We start from the raw sequence: 22,883 nt of genomic DNA, 5'->3' as shown, positions 1-22,883 counted from the left end.
CCTATAACCCTAGCTACTCAGAAGACTGAGATCTGAAGATCATGGTTCAAAGACAGCCTGGGCAGAAAAAGCCATGAGACTCATTTCCAGTTAATTACCAAAAAGTCTCAAAGTGGAGCTGTGGATCAAGTGCTAGAGTGCTAGACTTGACACAAAAAGCTTAGGGACAGCATCTGGGCCCTGAGTTCAAGCCCCAGGACCAGCGCACACGCACACGCACACACACACAACTGAAAGGATGTGAGGTGAGCCCCTGCACTGCTCATGAGTGCATGCAGATTGTTAGGGCTGCTCCCACGGTAGACACAACCAGACACACAGCAGGCTGAGATGACACTGTTCCTAGATGTGACTAGTAATTTACAAGAATTCTGGGAAAGGAGTGTATAAACCACCATGGGGATTCAATCAGCAAAGTCCAAAACATTCTGCAGGCTCACAAACCAAGTGCAGAAGGAAGAGATGCTAACAGAAATGTGTAAGAACACACCTACGAGGTGAGGGAAGGGGTGATGTTGTCCAAAAGGAAATGTACCCTTTACCTGATTTATGTAACTGGAACCTCTCCATACATGAACATTTTTTTTAAAGGACATACACACAGAAATCTACACAGACGTTCCTCAACTCACAACGGGGTTAAGTCCTGATAAGCCCCCATTGTGTATCAATGAGCGTTTACTGTACCTATAGACCCAATGTAAACAGTCAGGAGCCATCAGTATATAAAAACAACCAAATCACAGTGCACAGAACAGACACATGAATGATTTTAAAACAGGCAGTATAGAAAGACTGCCACCAGCGCCTGGCTTCCCTTTTTTTAGTTTTGTCTATCATGGGCCTTGAATTCTGGGCCTGGGCGCTGTCCCTAAGCTTTTTTGCTCAAGGCTAGCACTTTACCACGGTGAGCCACAGCGCCACTTCTGGTTTTCTGGTGGTTAATTGGTCTGGCTTTGAACCTTGATCCTCAGATCTCAGCCTCCTGAGAAGCTAGGATTACAGGCAGGAGCCACTACACCTGGTTTATTGGAGTGGTTTCTACAGAAGCTAGCAAAGTGCTGGGAGGGAGGGAGGGAGGGCTGTGAGATGGATGGGACCCCAGAGGCGGCAGTTTGATGTCTTGGTCTGGAAAGTGTTTGCAGTGTTGCAATTCACTAGTGTTTGATCTCTCTGTTGTTATGCCATAAAATAGAAGGTTTAAAAAAATAGTTATTACTCTCCTGCGTGGGGGTGGGAGGAAAAATTAAATTCTCAAGTACCATTATCTGGACATTGAAGATTTTTGTCTGTGCTGCTCCACCTGTGGCCAGACAGAATGAGCCAATGGATGCTGATGGTGGCCTGGCTTAGACTCCACCACACCAATGCTAGTGGCTGCAGCCCCATCACCATGGCAATAAGGCACTGGGGAAATTGTGAAGCACTTATTTGGAACCCATGCTAGGCTAAAAGCATATGCAGACAGGTAGACAATCTGCCCCATGCTACAGGTGGAGAAATTTCCAGGAACCCACTCAGTACTGACAGAGAGCAGGCTGGCAGGAAGCCAGGCTTCGCTAGGAGGAAAGAGCCTCCTGGGGCAGCAGGCAAGGGTGTACTGAATGCTGCTTACAGCAGGGCTTGCTCTCAGAGTGAGCTGGCATGGACTTACAGGGGCCATCACTAAGAAGATATAATAGTCAGTTTGAACCCATTAAGCTCCCTAGGGGACCCAGGTGGAGGTCCCAGGGTTGGAACACGGGTGCAGATTAACTTCTAATAGAAAGAGGGAAATGCTAAAGACATGGCCAGGAGTTACTTTAATAATAAGCTAGAGGAGAACTCGGGCTCCCAGCATGCAGAAGCTACAAGGTCAGGTACAATCCTAAGCTTTTCCTCACAGCTTGGTACTTGCTCACATTAGAGATTGTTCAGTACTTAGGAGCCCTTCACAAAAACGTGAGCTCTAGTACAGAAAGCTATTACTTTATGTAAGAAGAATATTAAACGGACTCATAAGTAGCAGCAATCCCTATACACTGCTTCAGGACAGTAAATACATGATTAGCGTTAATATAAACACTTTCTTATCCAAGGGTAGGAGGTAGCTTGTATGCACATTAAGTGTGTTTATTTGTTATCTGTGAGGCCTTCACTTAACATCAGGCCTGCCTATTTGCAAAGACAGAAACAAAAGGAGGAACAATGTCTAAGAGCAGGTGGGCCGAGATCCTCATCGGGGGACAGGAACAGTGCTGTCTCCATCCTGGCCTTGTCTATAGTGTCAGGAAGCAACACCCACCCTTCTTACCATCTTACCTTGTGCAACATGCATCTCAAAGTTGCTGGCTGAGAGTTCATACAATCCCTGCTTGAGCTCGGGGGCTCTGGGTGGTTCTGCTTCCGGCTCTGGTGTCTACAGGGAGAAACAAAGCTACAGTCACTGAAGACACAGTGAAGCCACTGAGGTGACTGGCCTCTGATGACCACTCGCACCCAGCACCTCTGTGCAGTGCTGCCGGGTTAAACGAGGTCAGGGGGTCTGGGTGCTTTAGCAGCACACCCCTTACCAGGCTCACCCTGCAGGACTGAGGCTCCAGGGCAGCCAGCTCTACCCCACAGCTAAACCACAGGAAGAGGAGAGGAGCAAGGAAAGTCCAGCCCAAACCTTGTCTTCTTAGAAATGTAATCTGAGACTTCACATAGAATACAAAATAGCCTTCCCAACAGGCTCAACAGCAGGACAATGGGGAAAAAAAAACTAATAAGAAACCACTGGGGAACAACGGGGCCTGGTTACCCTTAATTCATACAGCGGCAGGACCTGTAGAGCAGAGTAAAACTGCAAAAACTGATAGAAAAGTGGCTAATAGGAAGGATGTCTACCAAATGTAAAGAACATAACCGACATCACTAAGTTTGGGATGGAACCAGAGAGAACACTCCGTAGAAGATGCTTCTGCTCTGCAAGTACAGTGGTTCCCCCATCATCGTCAGTGGACACTTTCCAAGACCTCCAAGGGATGACTGCAATCCCAGACGGAGCCCAACCCTACAGCCAGTGGCTTTTCCTATGCCATACAAGTGCCTAAGGATTATATTTATGATCTGAGTACAGTCGGGGACTAAAAATAATCACAATCCACTGAAAAAAAGTTATTTAACACTTGTAAGCACCCACATGAAAGGATGGCTGAGAAGTAGGTGAAGTGAACAGAGCGACACGAAGAGACTTTTAACACCAAATAGTCACTTGTGGCACTCATAAGGCACACACTTTTGGGTCCTCAGCCACTGCTCAAGTGACCCCCCCGCCGAATCCTGGGGACTCCACAGTGTCATAGAAACCAAACCAATCACTGCTGAGAGTAGAAAATGAAGACGCTGACATGACTTCTGCATGTATTTGTGCCTTTCCTGGAGCCTGAACTGGGCGCTGACTTGAACTTCTTTTTGCTCAATGCTAGTGCTCGACCCCCTGAGCCACAGGTCCACTTCTAGCTTTTTCAGTAGTCTCACAGACTTTATTGCCTGGGCTAGCTTCAAACTGCAATCCTCAGGGCTCAGCCTCCTGAATACTTATTATAACAATTGTGAAGGCAAGGCACTGGTGGCTCATGCCTATAATCCTAACTACTCAGGAGGCTGAAATGTGAGGTTCCTGGTTCAAAGGCAGCCCTAGCAGGAAAGTCTGTGAGACTCATCTCCAATAAACCACTCAGAAAACCAGAAGTGGCACTGTGGCTCAAATGGTAGAGCACTAACCTTGAGCTGAAGCTGAGGGACAGTGCCCAGGCCCGAGTTCAAGCCCCACGACTGACCAAAAAAAAAAAAGTGACGGCTAGGAAGGTGGCTTAGTGGTAGAGCACTTGCCTTGCATGCTTGAGGCCCTGGATTCGATTCCTCAGCACCACATAAGCAGAAAAAAAAAAGCTGAAGTGGCTCATGGCTCAAATGGTAGAATGCTAGCCTTGAGCTGAAGAGCTGAGGGACAGTACCTAGGCCTAGAGTTCAGGCCCACGACCAGACCCCCCCCCCCCCCAAAAAAAAGTGAGCAACCAATGCCTGGCCTGACACGACTCCTAGAACACTTTTTTGGCTTTGTAACTTTTTGTCAGGGATGTATTCTACAAAAGTCACTCTGAGCCTGGCACTGGTGGCTCACACCTGTCATCCTAGCTACTCAGGAGGCTGAGATCTGAAGATTGTAGTTCAAAGCCAGCCCAGGCAGAAAAGTCTGTGAGACTCTTATCTCCAATTAATCACCAAAAACCAGAAGTGGCACTGTGACTGAAGGTGCAAAAAGAGCTCAGGCACCATGCCCAGGCCCAGATTTCAAGCCCTAGGACTTGAAAGAAAAAAAAAAAGTCACTTTGAAGGACAAAAATATTCTTTACAAAGATAAGCAGCAATGCTGACAATCAAAAAATTAGAACCTCAATATCCACTGAGAGTCAAGTTACAATAATTCCACAATCCAATCATAAAATATCATCAACAGAGCAACATACAACATAACATCATGAATGACATACTTATGATTCCAGCTATTTATGAACAAAGCAGAAAAGCAAATATGGAAATAAAAATGGAGGAAAAATTAAATGGCAGATTGACTTTTTTTATATTGCTATTAACACTAAAGAGAAAATTCAGATTTATTCTTCATATAAAATGTATTTAGGTATAAATACAAATAAACTTTTTCAAATTTTCACTTAAAAAAAATCTAAGTTCTGACAGGATTCAGGTAGCCCATGCGTGGGAATTACAGCACTCAGGAAGCAGAGATCTGAAGATCATAGTTCAAAGCCAGTCCATGAGGCTCTCATGTTCCAATTAATCACTAAAAATCTAGAAGTGACACTGACTCAAGTGGTAGAACACTAGCTTTGAGCAAAAAAGCTCAGGGACAGTGCCCAATCCCTGAGTTCAAGCCCCATGACAAGCACAAAAAAAGAGAAAAAAGTGCCAGTGTGAGGGCCTGGGGTTCAAACCCAAGGACTGACACACGTGCACACACAAAATCCAAAGTTCCACTTCATCATACCCAAGTGCCTCTGGCACTTCTACAACCCCCTTCCTTTCTCCTCTCTCCGGTGGCTCACACCTGTCTATAATCCTAGCTACTCAGAAGGTTGAGATCTGAGGATTGCGGTTCAAAGCCAGCCCAGGCAGAAAGTCCACGGGACTCTTATCTCCAATAAACCACTGAGAAAACCGTAAGTGGCACTGTGGCTCAAGTGGTAGAGCACTGGCCTTGAGCTGAAGAGCTGGGGGGCAATGCCAGGCCCAGAGCTCAAGCCCCATGACAAAAAAAAAAAGAGTGCTGGAAATGCAGCACGTCATCTGACCTTTTGAAGTGGGTTTCACTTCCTCCACTGCTTCCTGATGATCCACTGATACTGATGTGTGTCCTTTACACTGCCAAGGAATAGTCCGCAATATCGAGACACCAGTGTGCTTAAGATTTACCACTTTAAACCCAATGCTTCCAAATTCCAGCTAACACAAATACAACTGCTATGCAATAAGTAGATAGATAGCTGTGCTGCTCAGGCCTGTAACCCCAGCTGCATAGGAGGCAGGGATGGGGAGGATCACAAAAGCCAATCCAGACCCACAAAGAAGGAGACCTTACTTGAACCAACCAGCTAGGCTGGTGATCCATACCTGTCATCCTAGGCTAGAGCAAGTGGCCCAAGGCTGGCCCTTGGCAAAAACAAAGTGGAGAAGGAGGGGGAAGGGATCAAGTAGCAGAGAGACTCCTTAACAACTGAAAGAACTTGAGCTCAAACCCCAAAAAAGGGAGAGAAGGAGAAAAGAGAGGGGAAAAAAGGGGAAGAAAGGAAGGAAAGGAAAAGAAAGGGCAAGCTTTAAAGTACTCCATAGTTTCAAAAGCTAAACAGAGCAGCATGTAAGAGACTTGGGTTTGACCCCAGCACTACATTCAAACGCAATGGATTTCAGAGTAAGCACTCATCACTCTGAAACTTTCTAGGCAGCTTCATGGTAACACGAAGGGACCTAATACTATAAATATTGTACAAAGATTGGATTTGGGTGTGTGTGCATGTGTGTGTGCGTTTGTGTGTATTATCCCTAACAAAAATAGAAAGCATCAATGAGTTTCATGTTTAGCCTTGGGCCCCATCTCAAGATATCTCATTATGTATATGCAAACATTCCAAAATCCAAAACACTCAACACGCTGCGAGTGGTTTTGGGTAAGGTAAGGGATACTCAGCTCATATTCAAACTTGTCCACAGCAAGAACACTGTCACTGTGACAAGAGATCTGAGGACCAATAGGGAGCTCAGATCCCTGTTACTCGGAGAACCTAAATCATGGCGCCTGGATTCTATAGTTCTAGACTGGATTCCATACAGCATTCCCTCTACATGCAGACAGCAAATGACCTGTGGACTTCCATGCTGGGCCCAAAATTGCCTGTCCTCCTCTGCATGCACTTGAGGCTGTTACTTACTTCCCTTATGGAGTTTTTCCTGAGACAATCTTACCAACCTGACTTAGGCTGCTGAATAAAGCCCTCATAGAAAATGGGCTTCAGAGGGGGGAAGGGGGTGCAACATTTAAAAATTTTCTGAGGCTATTAACACCTCTTTAAAGTTCTCCTCATATCCTAAACTGTCCCCTGTCCAAGAAAGGAGGACATCTTCCCAGAAAAATGTGAAGCTGAAATCTGTATCCACACAGATTTAATCTGTATAGAAGTTATATCTGTATGGCAATTACTCATCCAGCCTTCTTGCCCCTAAAATGAAAGGGATTTTCCCCACTAATAAAAGGAGGTTGTTAACTCTGCTGAACCCTATTTGATGCCATGAACCAATACTCTTCTCCATGCAGTTATGGAGCTTTTAAGCATGTACTATCATAGCACTAAAGCAGCAACTGAGTTTCTGAGTAGCTGTGATATCCAGAGAGAGTACAGGACAGTGGAGGAGTCATGCACACCTGCTGGAAAGTGACACTAGTGAGCTGCAGAGCTCCAGAGGTGTGGGGGAGGCCCCAGGGGCATGGCACATCTGCAGGTAGCCACAGGCCACCTCCACACCAGCACACGCTGCCCTGACCCAAGCAGTCGTACTTAAGTGCTGACACTGAAGCCACAGACCTCAGATGCTCTTGCTATTAACTCGTCATAGGCTTTCAACAGGGGATGCTCACCATTCCCTAATCCTAAGAACACACAGCTACACTGTCCAAGCACACACCACCCCATCTCTGTGTGCCCAGGCCCTCACCTTTTATCAGGAAGCACCAGACACAGGGAGGTACTTAAGGAATACTTTATGACTGCAGTAAGTTACAATAAAATGAAAACTTTTAACATAGGTAGGCAGCAGAGGAAGGGACATTTTTCTTAGTTAAGCAACATTCTCACAGTGTCCTCGCAGTACCCCCGCCACACATGAGATGAAGAGTAAAAGCACTTGCTAAGGGTGGTAGATTGCATGATCAGCGAAGCCATCTAGGGCCTTGGGAGACAGAGAAAAGGAAAGAGCCACACTCTGCCACAGCTGGTGGGATTAAAGCTACACACCAAGGGGCTGTTTGAGAGGTGAAGGGCAAAGGTCCTGGTAGAGAATTGGAGGGCCCAGAGGCTAAGCTGCCCCCAAATGGAGGAAGGAACAGAGAGAGAGGGGTGGTCACTCACAGCTGGCTCCTCACTCAGTGTCTGCAGCATCCAATTCTCCAGGGCCTGGAAGTCCCGGGGACCCTGGTACTTCACTGCTTCTTGGCCAGGCTTAAAAAACTTGAGGCTGCAATAACAACAACAGTTAGGCAGAGCAGGAATCTAAGAGACTTCAAAGTTAGAGGAATTATCAAAAATCACTGAGAGCCAGACAGAAGTGAGCAGGCCAGGGCAGTTGGCCAGGCACCTGACCCCCTGATAAAAACTTCAAAGAGAAACATTAAAATTATGCTCCAGGACATAAATATATTCATGTAACCCCCAATTGACAGAAGTTTCTGATGTTATTCAAGGCGTTATGAAGACCAAGGTGAAAACTTGCTGGAATTAAAACCCAGTGCTTACTGCTCTGTGCTTGGTGCATGAGTTCTGAAGCTGCATCTCCCCGTTACGTGTGCCCTATCCTTCCTGGCAAGGTACCCATCCATCATCTTTTGCTGCTGCTGCTGTTGAAAGTGTGGAGGATGAGACAAAGCATGATGTCACTGTATTATACTACACTGACAGATATCAGACTGTCCTGCAAAGTTATCGGAACTCAAGTTTCCAACTGTAAGTGCATCCTGGACATTCACTTGCTTCCTCCTGGAGCAGGATCTCTTCTTTCCCTATACACACTGGTGTCTGAAGGAATCTGCAGAGAGGGTATGGGAATAGTCTTTCAGTGGTGAATAACAGACCTAACCTGAAGATGGAATTGGCCTTTCCTGGCACAGGGCCACTCCATTGGTCATGGGAAAATATGCTTGATGTGAAACTTCACACATGTCAAAGATGACTGGACAAAAATGTGGCTTCTGTCAGAAAAAATAGGAAAGAAATACAGAGTAGGGTTTGAGGGCAGGCCCATTTATCTTAAGAAACCCCTATACCTCCATAGCACAAATGCGGGGGGTTGTGAGTCAGTGCACCATGTCCAGAATCAGCTTTATAAATCAGTGTGTTCAGAAACAAGATCTACAGGCTTACAGAGTGCCACAGGCAGTTCAGGCTGTTATACCAGAACACTACAGACTGTGATGTTTGCAAACAGCAGAGATGGATTTCTCACAGTTCTGGAGACTAGAAGTCCAAGATACGGCGTGGTGCATTCTGCACCTCTGAGGGCTTTCAGTTCTCCAAGGCACCTTCTCCCTCAGTCCTCACACCCCAGAAGCAAAACAGTTCTCTGGAGTCTCTTCAGCAAGGGCATGAACCCATTCACAAAGGCTCTTCCCCAATGACCTGGACCTCTCCCAAATGCTACCAATACCATCACTTGGGGTTAGGAGTTCAATATAAATATCTTAGAGGAGGCAAACCATGCTAACTCTACTTAGCATGATGATTCACAGCTAAGCAAGAAAAGCAGCACGAAAGTGAAAAGGGAATCCTGGCGTTACTGAGAACCTACAATTATGTTAAGGGCACAGGTGAGGTCCCTAGGGCTCAGGTGGTCTATGAGGTACCTCTGATGATGCACAAGCCCCTGTTCCCACTTTCTCCATTGCTTATACAGAACGGCCGCACTTTCAACAGGGTTCTGTCAGAGTTGAAAACAAGGTTGAGTTGAAAATGCATTCAATAACCAACTACCAAATACCAGAGCTTAGTCCAGCCTGCCTTAAACATGCTCAGACCCTCCCATTGCCTACAGCTGACAGAATCATCTAATGCAACCTTATTTTATAATAGAGGGCTCGTTATCGCATGTTCTGAATGTCTCAGGTCATCTGGGTGACCCCACTCCCCAAGAAAATCCCAGATCAAACCATCAGCAAGTTGGGACTATCTGCAATTAAAATATATAACGGGCTGGCACCTGTGGCTCACGCCTGTAATCCTAGCTACTCAGGAGGCTGAGATCTGAGGATGATGGTTCAAAGCCAGCCGGGCCAGGAAAGTCCGTGAGACTCTTATCTCCAATAAACCACCAGAAAACCAGAAGTGGCACTGTGACTCAAGTGGTAGAGCGCTAACCTTGAGCTGAGGGACAGCGCCCAGGCCCAGAGTTTAAGCCCTATGACAAAAAAAAAAATAAAGAAAAGAAGAAAAAAAATATATAAGGTAAATATCTAATTTGTAAGTTTAAACAAAATTCTAACCGGAATTAGCCAGTATATTGTGCCTCCAATGAAGATCATACAAAAGCCAACACTATAAGCAACTCCAAGTATGCTATCACCACTAAGAGCACCCTCACCAGCCAACGGGCCTCCTATAGCTGGAGCAAAGTGAGATGGAGTCAGAGACATGGCAGTTGCTCGCTGGCCTTCACCTTTCCCCCCACCTCTGTGGAAACACAGGGTCCTCACATCACAAAGAAATGGGTTATCAAACTCATTTATTTCTCTGCTAGTGTTCAAACACAGACTTAACCTGTGACTTTTTTTTTTCACAATTTGGTCCACATTGAACAAAATCAAAAATTAAAATTAAAAACGTTAACACTTGTTAGACTGAAAGATCTTTGTGACCTGACCCAGTTTGAGATTCCGCCTTAGGATGTTCAGAGAGTGCCGGGCAGGGGGAGAGCTTAGGCTTCCAGTGCAGGCCTTCAATTTGGTCTGAGGTGCACGAATTCAATTCTCACTGCTACTAGAGGCGAAGGCGGTGATAGAGACCAGGCTCAGGATACAAGCCCATGATTCTGCTGCTACTACTAACCTCCTGCACAGGCATTTGTGTCTCTTTCAAGGAGGCTGTAGAGGAGAAAATCTCCACTTAGGTGTCACTCTGGAAAAACTGTAGAAAATTCCTACTGCTGGAATGGTAATGGGGGTTAAATTGAGACCCCCTAAAACGGAGCTGTTGAAATTCTAATACCTAACTCAGAAGTGATCTCATTTAGAAACCTGATATTCACAGAGGTGATCAGTTATGATGAGTTCACTACAGTAGTCCCTAATTCACTATGACTGATCTCCTTAAAACAAAGGGAAATTTGGAGAGAGACATGCATACAGAGAGAAGGCCATGTGAAAACAGGGCTCAAGTAATACAACACAAGCCAGGGGATGCAAGGGCTGCCAGGTGCTAGTCTGCACCTGGAATGTCTTTCAAGAGTGTGCTAATGGAGATGAGGCAAAGGATTCTCCTACAAGACAGAGGGAGCAGAATCCTGCTGATTGCTTAATTTTGGTATTCTAGCCTTCTGGATGCTGAGACCATATATTTCTAATGCTTTTAGCCGTCCAAGTCTAATATCAACTAATACAGATACTTCCCTTCAGTCCAGCCACTGCTAAGGCTTTCTCAGATGATTCTTTTTTGACTCAATGAGAATCATTTCCCTTAAAACATTTTTCTCAATAGCCATCTCTATGAAATTCTCACTCCAACTCAGTGTATCAAGGGAGAATGACATAAAATCACCTAATTCAGGTGCTGCCACAATTCTATGAGATAGGTACTATTTTAAAGGAAGCAAAAACTCACACAGAATATAAATGCACTAATGCCTTTATGTAACTATATGTGTACACAACACTTCCTCTTGTACTCTGCTAAAAACAAACAGACAAAAACAAAACTATTCTTGGGCCAGTCACTGGGGTCTCACACTTTTTTTTTTTTTTTGGTCGGTCATGGGACTTGAACTCTGGGCTTGGGTGCTGTCCATGTGCTCTTGAAGCTCAAGGTGAGTGCTCTACCACTTGAGCCACAGCACCACTTCTGGTTTTCTAGTGATTTATTGAAGAATCTCACGGACCTTCCTGCCTGTGGTGGCTTTGAACCGTGATCCTCAGATCTCAGCCTCCTGAGTAGCTAGGATTGCAGGCGTGAGCCACCAGCACCCAGCGGGTCTCACACATTTAATCCGAGTTATTCAGAAGACTGAGATCTGACAATTGTGGTTTGAAGCCGCCCAGGCAACAAAGTCCATGAGACTCTCATCTCCAGTTAACTATCTACCTACCTAAATAAATAAATAAATAAATAATAAATGCCCGAAGTGGAATTGTGGCTCAAGTAGAGAGCAGTAGCCTGAAAAAAGTACAGGGACAGTGCCCAGGCCCTGAGTTCAAACCACAGGATACACGTATGTGTACACACACACACACACACCACAGGATACACGTATGTGTACACACACACACACACACACCACAGGATACACGTATGTGTACACACACACACACACACACACACACACACACACACACACGAAAAGAATGCAGTGATGGGAAGGGCTGGGAAGGGGAAACAAAGGAGGAGGTAACAATGCTTGATAAGAAATGTACTCATTACCTTGCCCATATAATTGTAACCCCTCTGTGCAGTATTTTCACAATTAAAAAAAAAAAGAATGCAGTAAAGCCCTGAGTTCAAGACTCAGTACTGGCACAAAACTAAAGCAATTATTCTTGGACATTTCTGCAGGCCTGTGGTCATAGGGAACCTCTCACCCATTGTTGTAGTGTGAGATCTTTTTCATCTTTTTAATACCTAAACACCAGTGCCTGTTTTACTTGGGATATAACTATCTTCTGAATAAGCCAGGACACAGGATCCAGCATAGGTTTATACAAGAGAGAGACAGCATCTGGAGTGGTACTGCGGTGCCTTTAACCACGTCCTGCACACCCTGAAGCTTTCCCACCTCAGAGCAGCTTCAGTTTCAGCCTTCCTGTGACATGTTTTGTATAGTTAGCAGTACAGGAGTGCACACAGGCTGGGTTACATCCAACCTACCTCTGTCACTCTTGCCTCCAAGGCTACAAAGCACACAGCAGTGAGCACTAAGTACTAAGTATGCTAAGTACACACAGTAGCACAGTTTCTATTGATCTGATATATAGGCTGGTATTGTGGCACTTCGATTAGCAAACCTTAACTGAAGACCAACAGTTCTAGAGTCCTTTATGGAAAGACCAAATTTCCAAGTGTAGGAGAAAATCCAATATTGACTAGTGTGCTTGGATGACTGTTAGAGGTGGGGTGAGGGTGTCATTGTCACCCGACTGCATAATGGGGGACTAGAATTCCACTATGACCCCCCCTCTTAGGATGGAAGAGTTCTTACTTTATAAACACAGGCTTGCATACTACTCAGGTAATGAATTCTTTCCTTGATTATAACTAGTAGCTGGGGAGCTGCAGTGGCCAACCTGCCCCCTCTGGTGGAAACAGCATCTTCATCTTTGGTCTACTACTTTTCCCTCCCAATCTTGCCACATGATCTGAATGGGGATGCCGCCTTCTAGAAGAGTCTTCCACTCTTATCATAAATGACTACTCTCAGAAGAAACATTCCACCAAGCAGTGCCTACCAGTCCTGAGCTCAAGTTCTTCCATAAGAATGGATACCTCAGCTGGAAAGTGGAACCACCTCAAAGCAGCTCCCAAGTCCCTCAGGCTGAGTCCCAAAAACCCTCCCATAGTCTGTTTTTGTGCCAGCACTGGGGCTAGAACTCAGATCCTTGCGTTTTACTCATGGATGGTGTTCTACCATTTGAGTTATGCCTCCAGTTTCAACTTCTTGATGATTAACTGGAGATAAAGAGTCTTGAGGATTTGTCTGTGCAGACTGGCTTTAAACCTCAATCCTCAGATCTCAGTCTCCTGAGTAGCTAGGATTAACAGGTGTGAGCCACAAGTATGTACCATCCCACCACACACTCCCTGCCTGTTTTTTTTTTTTTTGGGGGGGGGGTTCTGGACTCAAATTCAGTATCTGCCACTTTTGCTCATTAGCTAGCACTCTACCAACTGAGCCACGCCTCCAGTGCCCTGCCCTAGTTTTATACTTCATCTTCTGCTATTATGTGTATGGTCCCACATCCAAACTCGTGTTGAAATTTCATCCCCATTGTGAAGTGTTGGTTTGTTATGGTGGTTTTATTTTTTGTTTTGTTGGTGCTGGAGATTGAAGTCAGGGCCACTCATTTGAAGGCAAACATTCTACCACTTCAGTCACAAACCCAGGCCTACAGCATGAGGCAAGAGGTGAGGAGAGAGAATCAGGATTAAATAAAGTCATGATGGTATGGCCTCCATTGGTAATTTTATAAGAGGAAGAGAGATGCAAATAAGGAAGTGCACTGTTCCACCACGTGATGCCCAATGCTACCTCAAGACTCTGAAGAGTCGTCACCAGCAACAATGCCCTTACTACATACAGCGGTCAACTTTGGCCTTCCAGAATTGTAGGGTGAATAATCTTCATCCTCTGAGTAAATAATCATCCAGTCTTTGTTCAGTTACAACAACATAGAAAGGACTAAAATGTCCCTTTTGTTAAGTGCTTGTCATCTTTCTGTTACTGTAACAAATACCTGCCATAATCCTTTTATAAAGGGAGGAAGTTTACTTTAGCTCACAGTATCCCAATATCTACTTTAAAGACAGCCCCAATGGCTAAGCTTTCTTTCCTTAGGTCTCATCTCCTAAAGGTTCTGTCACCTACCAATAGTACCAGGGTAGGGACTGGGGGCTAAGACTTTAACACAGGGCCTTCAGGAAAAGTTGTTCACACCCTAGCAGATATAATTTGTCTCAAACTCCAAACACTCCTACTGTCCGGGGAGCATGGAGTATCACCTATTAGAGCTGCTGGCATTTGGTCTGCTACTCTTCACCACCCCAGTGCTAGTCACATGAAATATAATCTAGGAATAGTAGTTGGGAATCACTAAAAATCCTAATCAAAGATGGATGAGGGGCTGGGAAAGTGGCTCAGTGGTAGAGTGCTTGCCTTGCATGCATGAGGCCCTGGGTTCGATTCCTCAGCACCACATAAGCAGAAAAAGCCAGAAGTGGTGCTGTGGCTCAAGTGGTAGAGCGCTAGCCTTGAGCTGAAGAGCTGAAGGACAGCACCCAAGTGAGAGTTCAGGCCCACGACAAAACAAAAAAAAAAAAAAATGGATGAGAAGCTGTGTGCTGGTGGCTTACTCTGTAATCCTAGCTTCTTAAGAGGATCAAGGTTCTAAGCTAGTCCAGGCAGGTAAGTCTGTGAGATTCATCTCTGACTAACCAGCAAAAAACCAGAAGTGAAGGTATAGAGTGCTAGTGGTAGAGTGCTAGCCTTGAGAAAAGAAAAAAGAAAAAAGCCAAGCAAGACCAACCCTGTAGTTCAAGTCCCAGTACCAACACACACACACAAAAAGTGGGTAACACAGTCTGTGGGAAATGTATCAGTGACATCACATAGGGCAGGATCCCAGGAAGACCCCACTATTGTCCCACAAACACATTCCCTCATGAGCACATTGCTTATACCAGAGAAGTGTCACTGTGGCTTTCCCACACAGTAAACAATGTATCCTCATCAGTATCTCTCTCCCCTATCACATTGTCTCATAGAGGAAAACCTAACACTGATTCATTAAAGGTCTCTTTTGATAAAAATGAACAAAGCAATCTATAAGAAGTACAGCATTAAGTGCCATCTTTCCTAAAATCTGAGTGCCTGCTCTCACCTCACAGTCTCCTCACTCCAGATGTACAAAGACTCGCCAAGGCACCCCTGCAGATAGTGGCCACACAGATGGGGAAGCCACAGCCCCGTGTGACACACGCCTACCCGTCCCTCCCACTCACGTGGGGTATCCCCGCACGCCCTGGGCAGAACACACGTCCGAGTCAGTCGTGCAGTCTACTTTTGCCACGTAGACCTTGGCATCCTCCATGCTGTTGTACTTGTCTCCCAGCTCATTCCATATTGGCTGCAGCCGCTGGCAATGTCCGCACCTGTAACAAAGAGAGGGAAGCAAACAGCCTGAGTGCCAGGTCCTGGGTGCCTGGCCCACCTGATCCACCAGGCAACAGGCTCTAGCCTTTCTTCTCTCAGCAGCACAATGGTCTCAGTCCTGCTCCTGTCTCCACCCCTCCAGAGTGGCCACTTCAGCATCAAATCAGAACTTAGCAAGGCATTATTTTAGCTCTTCCTTTTTGACCTCCATGTCAAAACCCGTCTTCTCTTTCCTTTTACCTGGGCCTTTGTGGTGTTGGTGTTTTCTAAAAAGGATAAATTGCCGGTGCTGGTGACTCATGCCTGTAATATTAATATTACTTACTCAAAAACCTGAGGTCTGAAGATGGTGGTTTGAAGCCAGCCTGAGCAGGAAAGTTAATGAGACTCTTATCTCCAATTAATTACCAAAATGAGTGGAAGTGGAGTTGTGGCTCAAGTGGTAGAGCATGAGCAAAAAAGCTCAGGGACAGTGCCCAGGCCCTGAGTTCAAGCCCCAGAACCAACACACACACACACACACACACACACACACACACACACACACACACACACACACACACACACACACACACACACACACACACACACACACACACACACACACACACACACACACACACACGAAAGTTTTGACTCTAGAGCCTGGTACACTCTCTCCTCTTGATGCTTTCTCCCTAAACCTCTCCAAGCTAATTTCTGTTTGCTCTTCAGGTTGAGTTTGGCGCGCACACACACACACACACACACACACACGAAAGTTTTGACTCTAGAGCCTGGTACACTCTCTCCTCTTGATAGTTTGGCACACACACACACACACACACACACACACATACACACACACACACACACACACACACACACACACACACACACACACACACACACACGAAAGTTTTGACTCTAGAGCCTGGTACACTCTCTCCTCTTGATGCTTTCTCCCTAAACCTCTCCAAGCTAATTTCTGTTTGCCCTTCAGGTTGAGTTTGGCTGTCCCTTATTCCAAGTCTGTCTTACTTTCCAGGCTGTTTGGTATCCATTCTCTTTCATCTTCTCCTGAGAATATCACCTGCTCTCCCTCTACAGCAGTAGCTTAGCACTTCTTATTGCAACTGTTCCTCTGGCTAATAAAGAGTAGTTCAAAAAAAAAAAAAAAAAGGTGCTGGTGGCTCATGCCTGTAATCCTAGCTACTCAGGAGGCTGCGATCTGAGGTTCAAAGCCAGCCTGGGCAAGAAAGTCTGTGAGACTCTTATCTCCAGTTAACGACCAGAAAACCAGAAGTGGTGCCCGTAGCTCAAGTGGTAGACCGCCAGCTTTGAGCTAAAGAGCTCAGGGACAGCGCCCAGGCCCAGAGTTCAAGCCCCACAACTGATTAAAAAAAAAAAAAAGACTGTAGCCACTCAAGCTTCTAGGGTTGATATAATCAAATATCTATTTGTAATATTCACTGAGTGGATTTACACATCTTAAAAGTCACTGATCACTTAAAAGTACTGATGGCTGGGCTATGTCCTGGCCCCACTCTTCACGTTCCAGGCCAGCATCACCTCTCTCTCATCAACTGCACAGACCTCTGTAGTGTCATACTTCAGATCTGAATGAATGAGACAACACTGGAAACTTTATCCCACACTTCAAGTACAAACACATAGCATTATGGAACATGGGCATCTTGATTTCTCTAGTAAGTTGTTCATGCCTACAAAGTACTACTTGGTGTGTGCTGCTTTTTAAAGTGATTTCTGACAGATGACCTCCAAGATAGGCATCTAAAGAACACTAAGAAAAGTCTCCTTTAGCGTTTTTCTGAGCAGCACTTTTGTCATTAGCTAGGACAATTCCTGCTTTAAAAGGGCCTCAAAGAAATGGAGTGTAGCAGCTCACTCCCACGGTCCTGGCTACTCAGGAGGTGAAGATAAGAGGACCACATTCAGAGGCCAGCCAAGGGAAAAAGTTAGTGAGATGCGATCTCAATCAATAAGCTAAGTTTGGCGATGCACAATCTTCCCAGCTGTGAGCCAGGTATAGGGAGGAAAATCACAGTCTGGAGCCAGCCTAGGCAGTAACACAAGACTCTATTTGGAAAATAAAGCAAAAACGGTGGAAGGAACGGCTCACATGGTGGAGTACCTGCCTAGCAAATGTGAGGCCCTAAATTCAAACTGCTGTAGCACCAAGGAAAAATCAATTCCTCAAAAATTCTCTTTTCCAGAAAATGATTGGGAGAGACAACTCAGTGCTATTTCTTATTAGCTGAGAAGGTAAACATAGACTCTAGCATGAATTTAAAAATGAATTAAAAAACAACAACAACCACCACACCAAAAAAACGAATGCATTGATGAACTCAACAAAGTTTTTTAAACAGGAAGAAAGAAAACTTTCAAAAGCCAAGTCCACAGAACCCTGAATCCCGCATGCAATAAGGCAGCCTGAAATTTGTTCCTCAGTTGGCCTGGGTTCTGGCATGCTCCCCACCGCTCCAGCTCCTTACCACACAAGTATGACACTGCTGTGTAAAGAGTCAGATCTGTTATCTAGTCTACTCAAAGCTGGAGGAACACCTGGCGGTGAAGACATCCTGAGAGAGGCGGAACAGCCACTGACAGAGCAGTAGCCTGCGGGATTTGCAAGTGCAGGTCTGCTGGTAGAGGAATTTGGTCAGGTAAGCTCATTTTAGAGCTTTTCAACTGTGCATCCTTGTCTAGTCCTTTCCACGAGATTCGGTTAGCTGTAATCCTACCAACTGTGGAAGCTGACAAGAGGTTTACGGTTCAAAGACAAGCCGGATGAGAAATTTCATGGGACTCGTATCTCCAATAACTACCAAAAAAAGCTGGAAGTAGAGCTGTGGGTCAAATGGTAGAGCACTAGCCTTGAGCACAAAAGCTCAGGGATAGTGTCCAAATCCTGAGTTCAAGCCCCAGGACACACGCACGCACGCACGCACGCACGCACGCACGCACGCACGCACGCACGCACGCACGCACGCACGCTGGGGGTGGCTCAAACTTGAAGTTTTAACTTAGGAGGCTGAGATCTAAGGATCACCAATTGAAGCCAGCTGGGGTAGAAGTGTGGATCAAGTAGTAGACTACCACCCATGAATGAAAATAACCTGAAAAAGCCAAGGCAGAGCTCAAGACCCCAAGTTCAAACTCCAGTACGAAAAGAAAAGAAAAGGAAAGAAGGGAAGAGAGAGAGAGAGGGGAGAGGGGGAAGGGGGAAAGGGAAAAGGGAAGGGAGGAGGGGGAGGGAAGGAAGAATGAGAGAGGAAGGAAGGAAGGAAGGAAGGAAGGAAGGAAGGAAGGAAGGAAGGAAGGAAGGAAGGAAAAGAATAAGTTCACTATGAGCCTACTATATTCCCAACTACTCAGGAGGCTGAAAAATCTGAGGATTACAGTTTAAAGCCAAACTGGGCAAGACAAATCTGTGAGACCCTGATCTCCAAATAATCAGCAAAATGCTGGTCTGAAGGTATGGCTCAGGTGGTGGACTGCCAATCATACATGAAAAAAAGCTGAAAAGGCCAAGGCCCTGAGTTCCAGCCCTGGTGCTGGCATATACACAAAAAGAACAAGTTCACTGAACATTCAATGAAAACTGACCATCCTGGGCATCAGCAAGCAGGAGAGTCATTCCCACTCCCAGTGGCAGTGCTGGACCACAAGTGCCACCCACTAGTTGGTCTGGCAGGCAGACAGCTGCAGTCAGAAGGTGGCCTGGGGCCAAGTGACAAAGCGACCTGGGCAGGAAAGTGCATGAGACGATTATCTTCAACTAACCACCAAAAAGCCAGAACTTGAGCTGTGACTCAAAAGTGCCAAAAGCTCAGAGACAGCACCCAGGGCCTGAGTTCAAACTCCAGTACCTGCACCAAAACAACAATAACAACAACAACCCCTAAGTCAGTACAACATAACACTTACTAACTACATTACTATCTACATGTTAATGTTTCTTTAACAAAAAAGAAAGAAACAAACAAAGAAGGAAAGAAAGAAAGAAAAAAAGAGGAATGAGGGCTGGAAGTAGAAGAAGCTAGCCCAGGCAAAACCTTGAGGCCCATTCTGAAAAACACTAAAAGCACTAAAAGGGGACTGAGGGCAAGGCTCCAGTGGTAAAGCACCTGCCTAATAAGCCTCATAACTGTAAAGAAAGAAGTTGGGGGGTGGTTACTGTGTTGAACTCAGGGCCTTGTGCTTGTTAATTGTTAAGCAAGAGTTCTACTTGAGCCAGGCCTCAAGCTAAAAGTAATAGATCCAATGGGATTGTTACTCTCAGAGTAACTATTACCATTGAATGATTGGATTACGTGCCAAAATTATTTTATGCACCACAAGAACTTTAAAGAATTCAAGTCAGCTAGTCTTGGGAACTTGAAACAATGCATTCCATACATATATTTTTAGTTAATACATAATAGTTCTGAGCTAGACTTGCCCCCAACGTTTATTACTCCTCCCTCCCCCCCCAAAAAATGAGCTGATAATACTGTAAACAGACTGACTATGGGATTGAGAGAAAAAAACTTTCTCCCACTTCAAAAGTTACAATTTCTGAATAAGCCATTTTCTTAGGTAACAATTCCCACATCTTTCCCTAATAAACCTCTCCTCATTGAACAATGCCAGACAATCTCCCACAAAGTGCTTATGCCCTACCCTTAGGGCTTTCTCCTCTGGTTCCTGAGAACCTGGCATCCTCTGGGCACCTAGGCCCCAAGCAAGGTGTGCTGTGTGTCACAGGTAATTCCTAGGGTCAAGCTGCCTTGGACTCATCTCCAAGCCCCAACCAGAGAACCTCAGAGTGTGAACCGTGCCTTCGCACCAGGCCCTTTGCAGATGCTCATCTGGCGGGCTGACAGCCTTTACTTGTGGGCTCTGAAGGCACAACTCCTCTCTCTCCACACCAAGCTGTAGGGGCCCCCAGAATCCGTCCCATTTCCAGCTTCTAAGGAACCCCGGTGTGAACGACCCCCTATCCCCCACGGGGCGCGCAGCAAGTGGGAAATTCGGCCTCGGCGAGTTCAGTCACGCTTCCATTCTGCCCAAAGTGATTCTCCGGGCTTGGGGTCGGGCTCGTGGCCAGCAGGAAGGGCCCCCCGGGGCCCGCTGCGCCCGGCCTGCCCGGCTCAGGAAGTTTGGGGCGCAGGGCAGCAGACCATCAGGCCTTCCAAGAGAGCACCCCACTTCGCCCTCCGGTGAGTGCGGGCGGGGGAGGGGCAGCTCGGGGGCGGGGCGGCCGGTCTCCGGCCGGGCCCCGCGGGGAACGCGCCTCCGCCTCCCGCACCGCCCCGGCGCGGCCGAGCGCCACGTCAGCCCCGAGCGCCCGACTCGGGGAGCCCACGCCCCCTGCCCCGCGCCCGCGGCGCTCCCGCCACCCGGCGGGCCCCCAGCCCGGAACTGCGATCCTAGGGATCCCAGGCCCCCGCCGGAACCCGCGCGGGGCCCGCGATGGCCGCCTCCGACCCGCGCCCGCGGAGCCCGAGTTACCAGGGCGCGAAGAACATGATGAAGTGCGCGGCGCTCTGGATCCCGTGCGCGAACATGTCGGCCGTGTACAGGTGCTTGGCGTGCGGGTCCTGCGCGTCCCCGCCGCCGGCCGCGGGGCCACCGTCCCCCGCCGGCTCCTGGGCCTGCGCGCCATAGCGCCCGCCGCCGCCGCCATGGCCCAGCAGCAGCAGCAGCGCCGCCAGGGCCGGCAGCCGAGCCAGCAGCGGGAGGAGGCGTCCGGGGAGCGGGGGCATCGCGGCGGGGCTGGGCGCGCTCTCGCCGCGGACGCCGGTCCTTTCACAGGCGCCGCCTCCGGCCGCTCGCCCCGCCCCTCCCGTAGAGGCCACGCCCCCGTGTGGCCACGCCCCGTGCGCGCGCCCAATCCTGGCCGGGGGGCGGAGTCTGCGCGCTCCGGGAGCTTCTAGCAGGGCGGGTGGGAAAGGAGCCTCGGGGCCCGGCCCGGAGGGCGGCCCACCTTCCAGGACGCCGGCTCTCCTGCTGCCTTCTCCCCCTCCACCCTCCGACACACACACACACACACACACACACACACACACCCATGCGCCCGGACGCAGGTGAAGGGACGTGGAGGCCCGCCCGGGAAGCCACAACCCCTGTTCATCTGGGTCCCACCAAGGCCGCTGGGTTTCCGGCCAAAGGCAGAAAAGCGCTGATGTCAGCAGAAGGTGGGAAGGTTCACACCTTGGGGTGAGTCAGACTCTTGGCCAGGTCTGCAGTACTTGGGGGGCCTAGGCCCAGAGGTGTCATCACACTGCGTCCCGAGCTGACCTAGTTAACTGACAGCGAAAGGGCTTCAAGGAAGGCAAAGAGACCCTGTCCAGACGGGGAGCCCTCTTCTTGTGACTGGTGTCCCCATGGTGACCAGTGTGCCCAACTCAAGCTAGGTACGAAAATGAAGGCCAGCCCGCGCTGGTGCCCTCACCTATAAACCTAGCTCCTCAGGAGGAGATCCGTAGGCCCAGTCTGAGGTCGGCGAGGGCAGACATATCCTAGAAAACCCTTATCTCCACTCAACCAGCAAAAAGCCATTAGAGGAGGCATGGCTTAAGCGATCGAGAACTAGCCACTGCAACAGCCCTCCTCCGAACTGGCCTTCTGGAACACTGAGAGGAATCTTCTAGATTGGGATGCCTTGTGTCTCACTCCTGAATCCCCTAGCCTGGAGGACTTTACAAGTTACACCAGCAACCACACCTCTATGGTTCATACCTTTACACACATTTTTTATAGCAAATAGCAGTGGAAGGTTCTAGCCCTTCCTGAGTCACTGCAGCTAAATAAGAATCACGTCTATTATTCTTTAACCTCAGCTTCATCAACTTTTAACCTTGATTTGCCCAGCACTAAACCCATCCATTATTTCCTGCGGTACCTATTCTTAAATGTTTTAAACTTGAAATATGAGAGGCATCTCCTTCCTTATATTGAGGCAAAATCCACAGATGAAGAGACAGGGAAATATTTTTTAACAAATAGCAAAATGGCCAGACTTACAAACAGGAAGTAAACTAAAAGCAGATATGCTCCACTGCCACCATATCTCCTAGACCCTTTTCAAGTCTTCTTTGAAATGGAAAAAAAACAACCAAACCTATGAACTCTTCATGTGGGTAGAGACCGAAAGAATGAAAAGACAAATCTAGCTAAAAGAAAGCCCTAAAGGTTACCAGTGTCTCAGGAGGGCCTCATCCATCTTACCCACACAGAATTATCACCTGAGGATTAGCAGTTGCTATGATTTGACCACGTGTTTTCTCTCATCTCAGAAAGTATAAAAACCATGGTTAGAACCATGGTTAGGGAACCACGGTTTTGGGTCCTTAACTCTCATTTCTGGCATGCCGAGCAGGAAAAATTCTCTCTCATCTCAGTTTCTCCTTACTCTTACCCTATTTTACAAAAATAATCCTTGCTATAAAACTTTAGCCTTATGAAAATCTCCTTTTGGTGAGACACCCTGAAATGGTTTTCATGAGGGGATCTCAAGG

The 22,883-nt window shown here is 47.2% G+C and overlaps 1 protein-coding gene across 1 annotated transcript in view; it reads right to left on the bottom strand.

The window, feature by feature from the left end:
* Positions 1–21,151, bottom strand: part of Txndc5 (thioredoxin domain containing 5) — a 29,102-nt gene extending 7,951 nt beyond the window's left edge. Inside the window, exons 1-4 of the mRNA XM_070024607.1 lie at positions 20,875–21,151; positions 15,225–15,374; positions 7,665–7,770; positions 2,302–2,398 (exon numbers count right to left, since the gene is read on the bottom strand). Coding sequence (XP_069880708.1) covers positions 2,302–2,398; positions 7,665–7,770; positions 15,225–15,374; positions 20,875–21,128 — 607 coding nt within the window. The 5' untranslated portion in view covers positions 21,129–21,151. The remainder of the gene's footprint in view (positions 1–2,301; positions 2,399–7,664; positions 7,771–15,224; positions 15,375–20,874) is intronic.
* Between the last annotated feature and the right edge of the window lie 1,732 nt (positions 21,152–22,883).

This window comes from Dipodomys merriami, unplaced genomic scaffold, assembly GCF_024711535.1.
Source record: "Dipodomys merriami isolate MVZ:Mamm:240054 unplaced genomic scaffold, mDipMer1.0.p SCAF_16, whole genome shotgun sequence".
In the NCBI taxonomy this organism is placed as follows: Eukaryota; Metazoa; Chordata; class Mammalia; order Rodentia; family Heteromyidae; genus Dipodomys; species Dipodomys merriami.
This window is presented reverse-complemented; position numbering and strand designations above follow the sequence as displayed.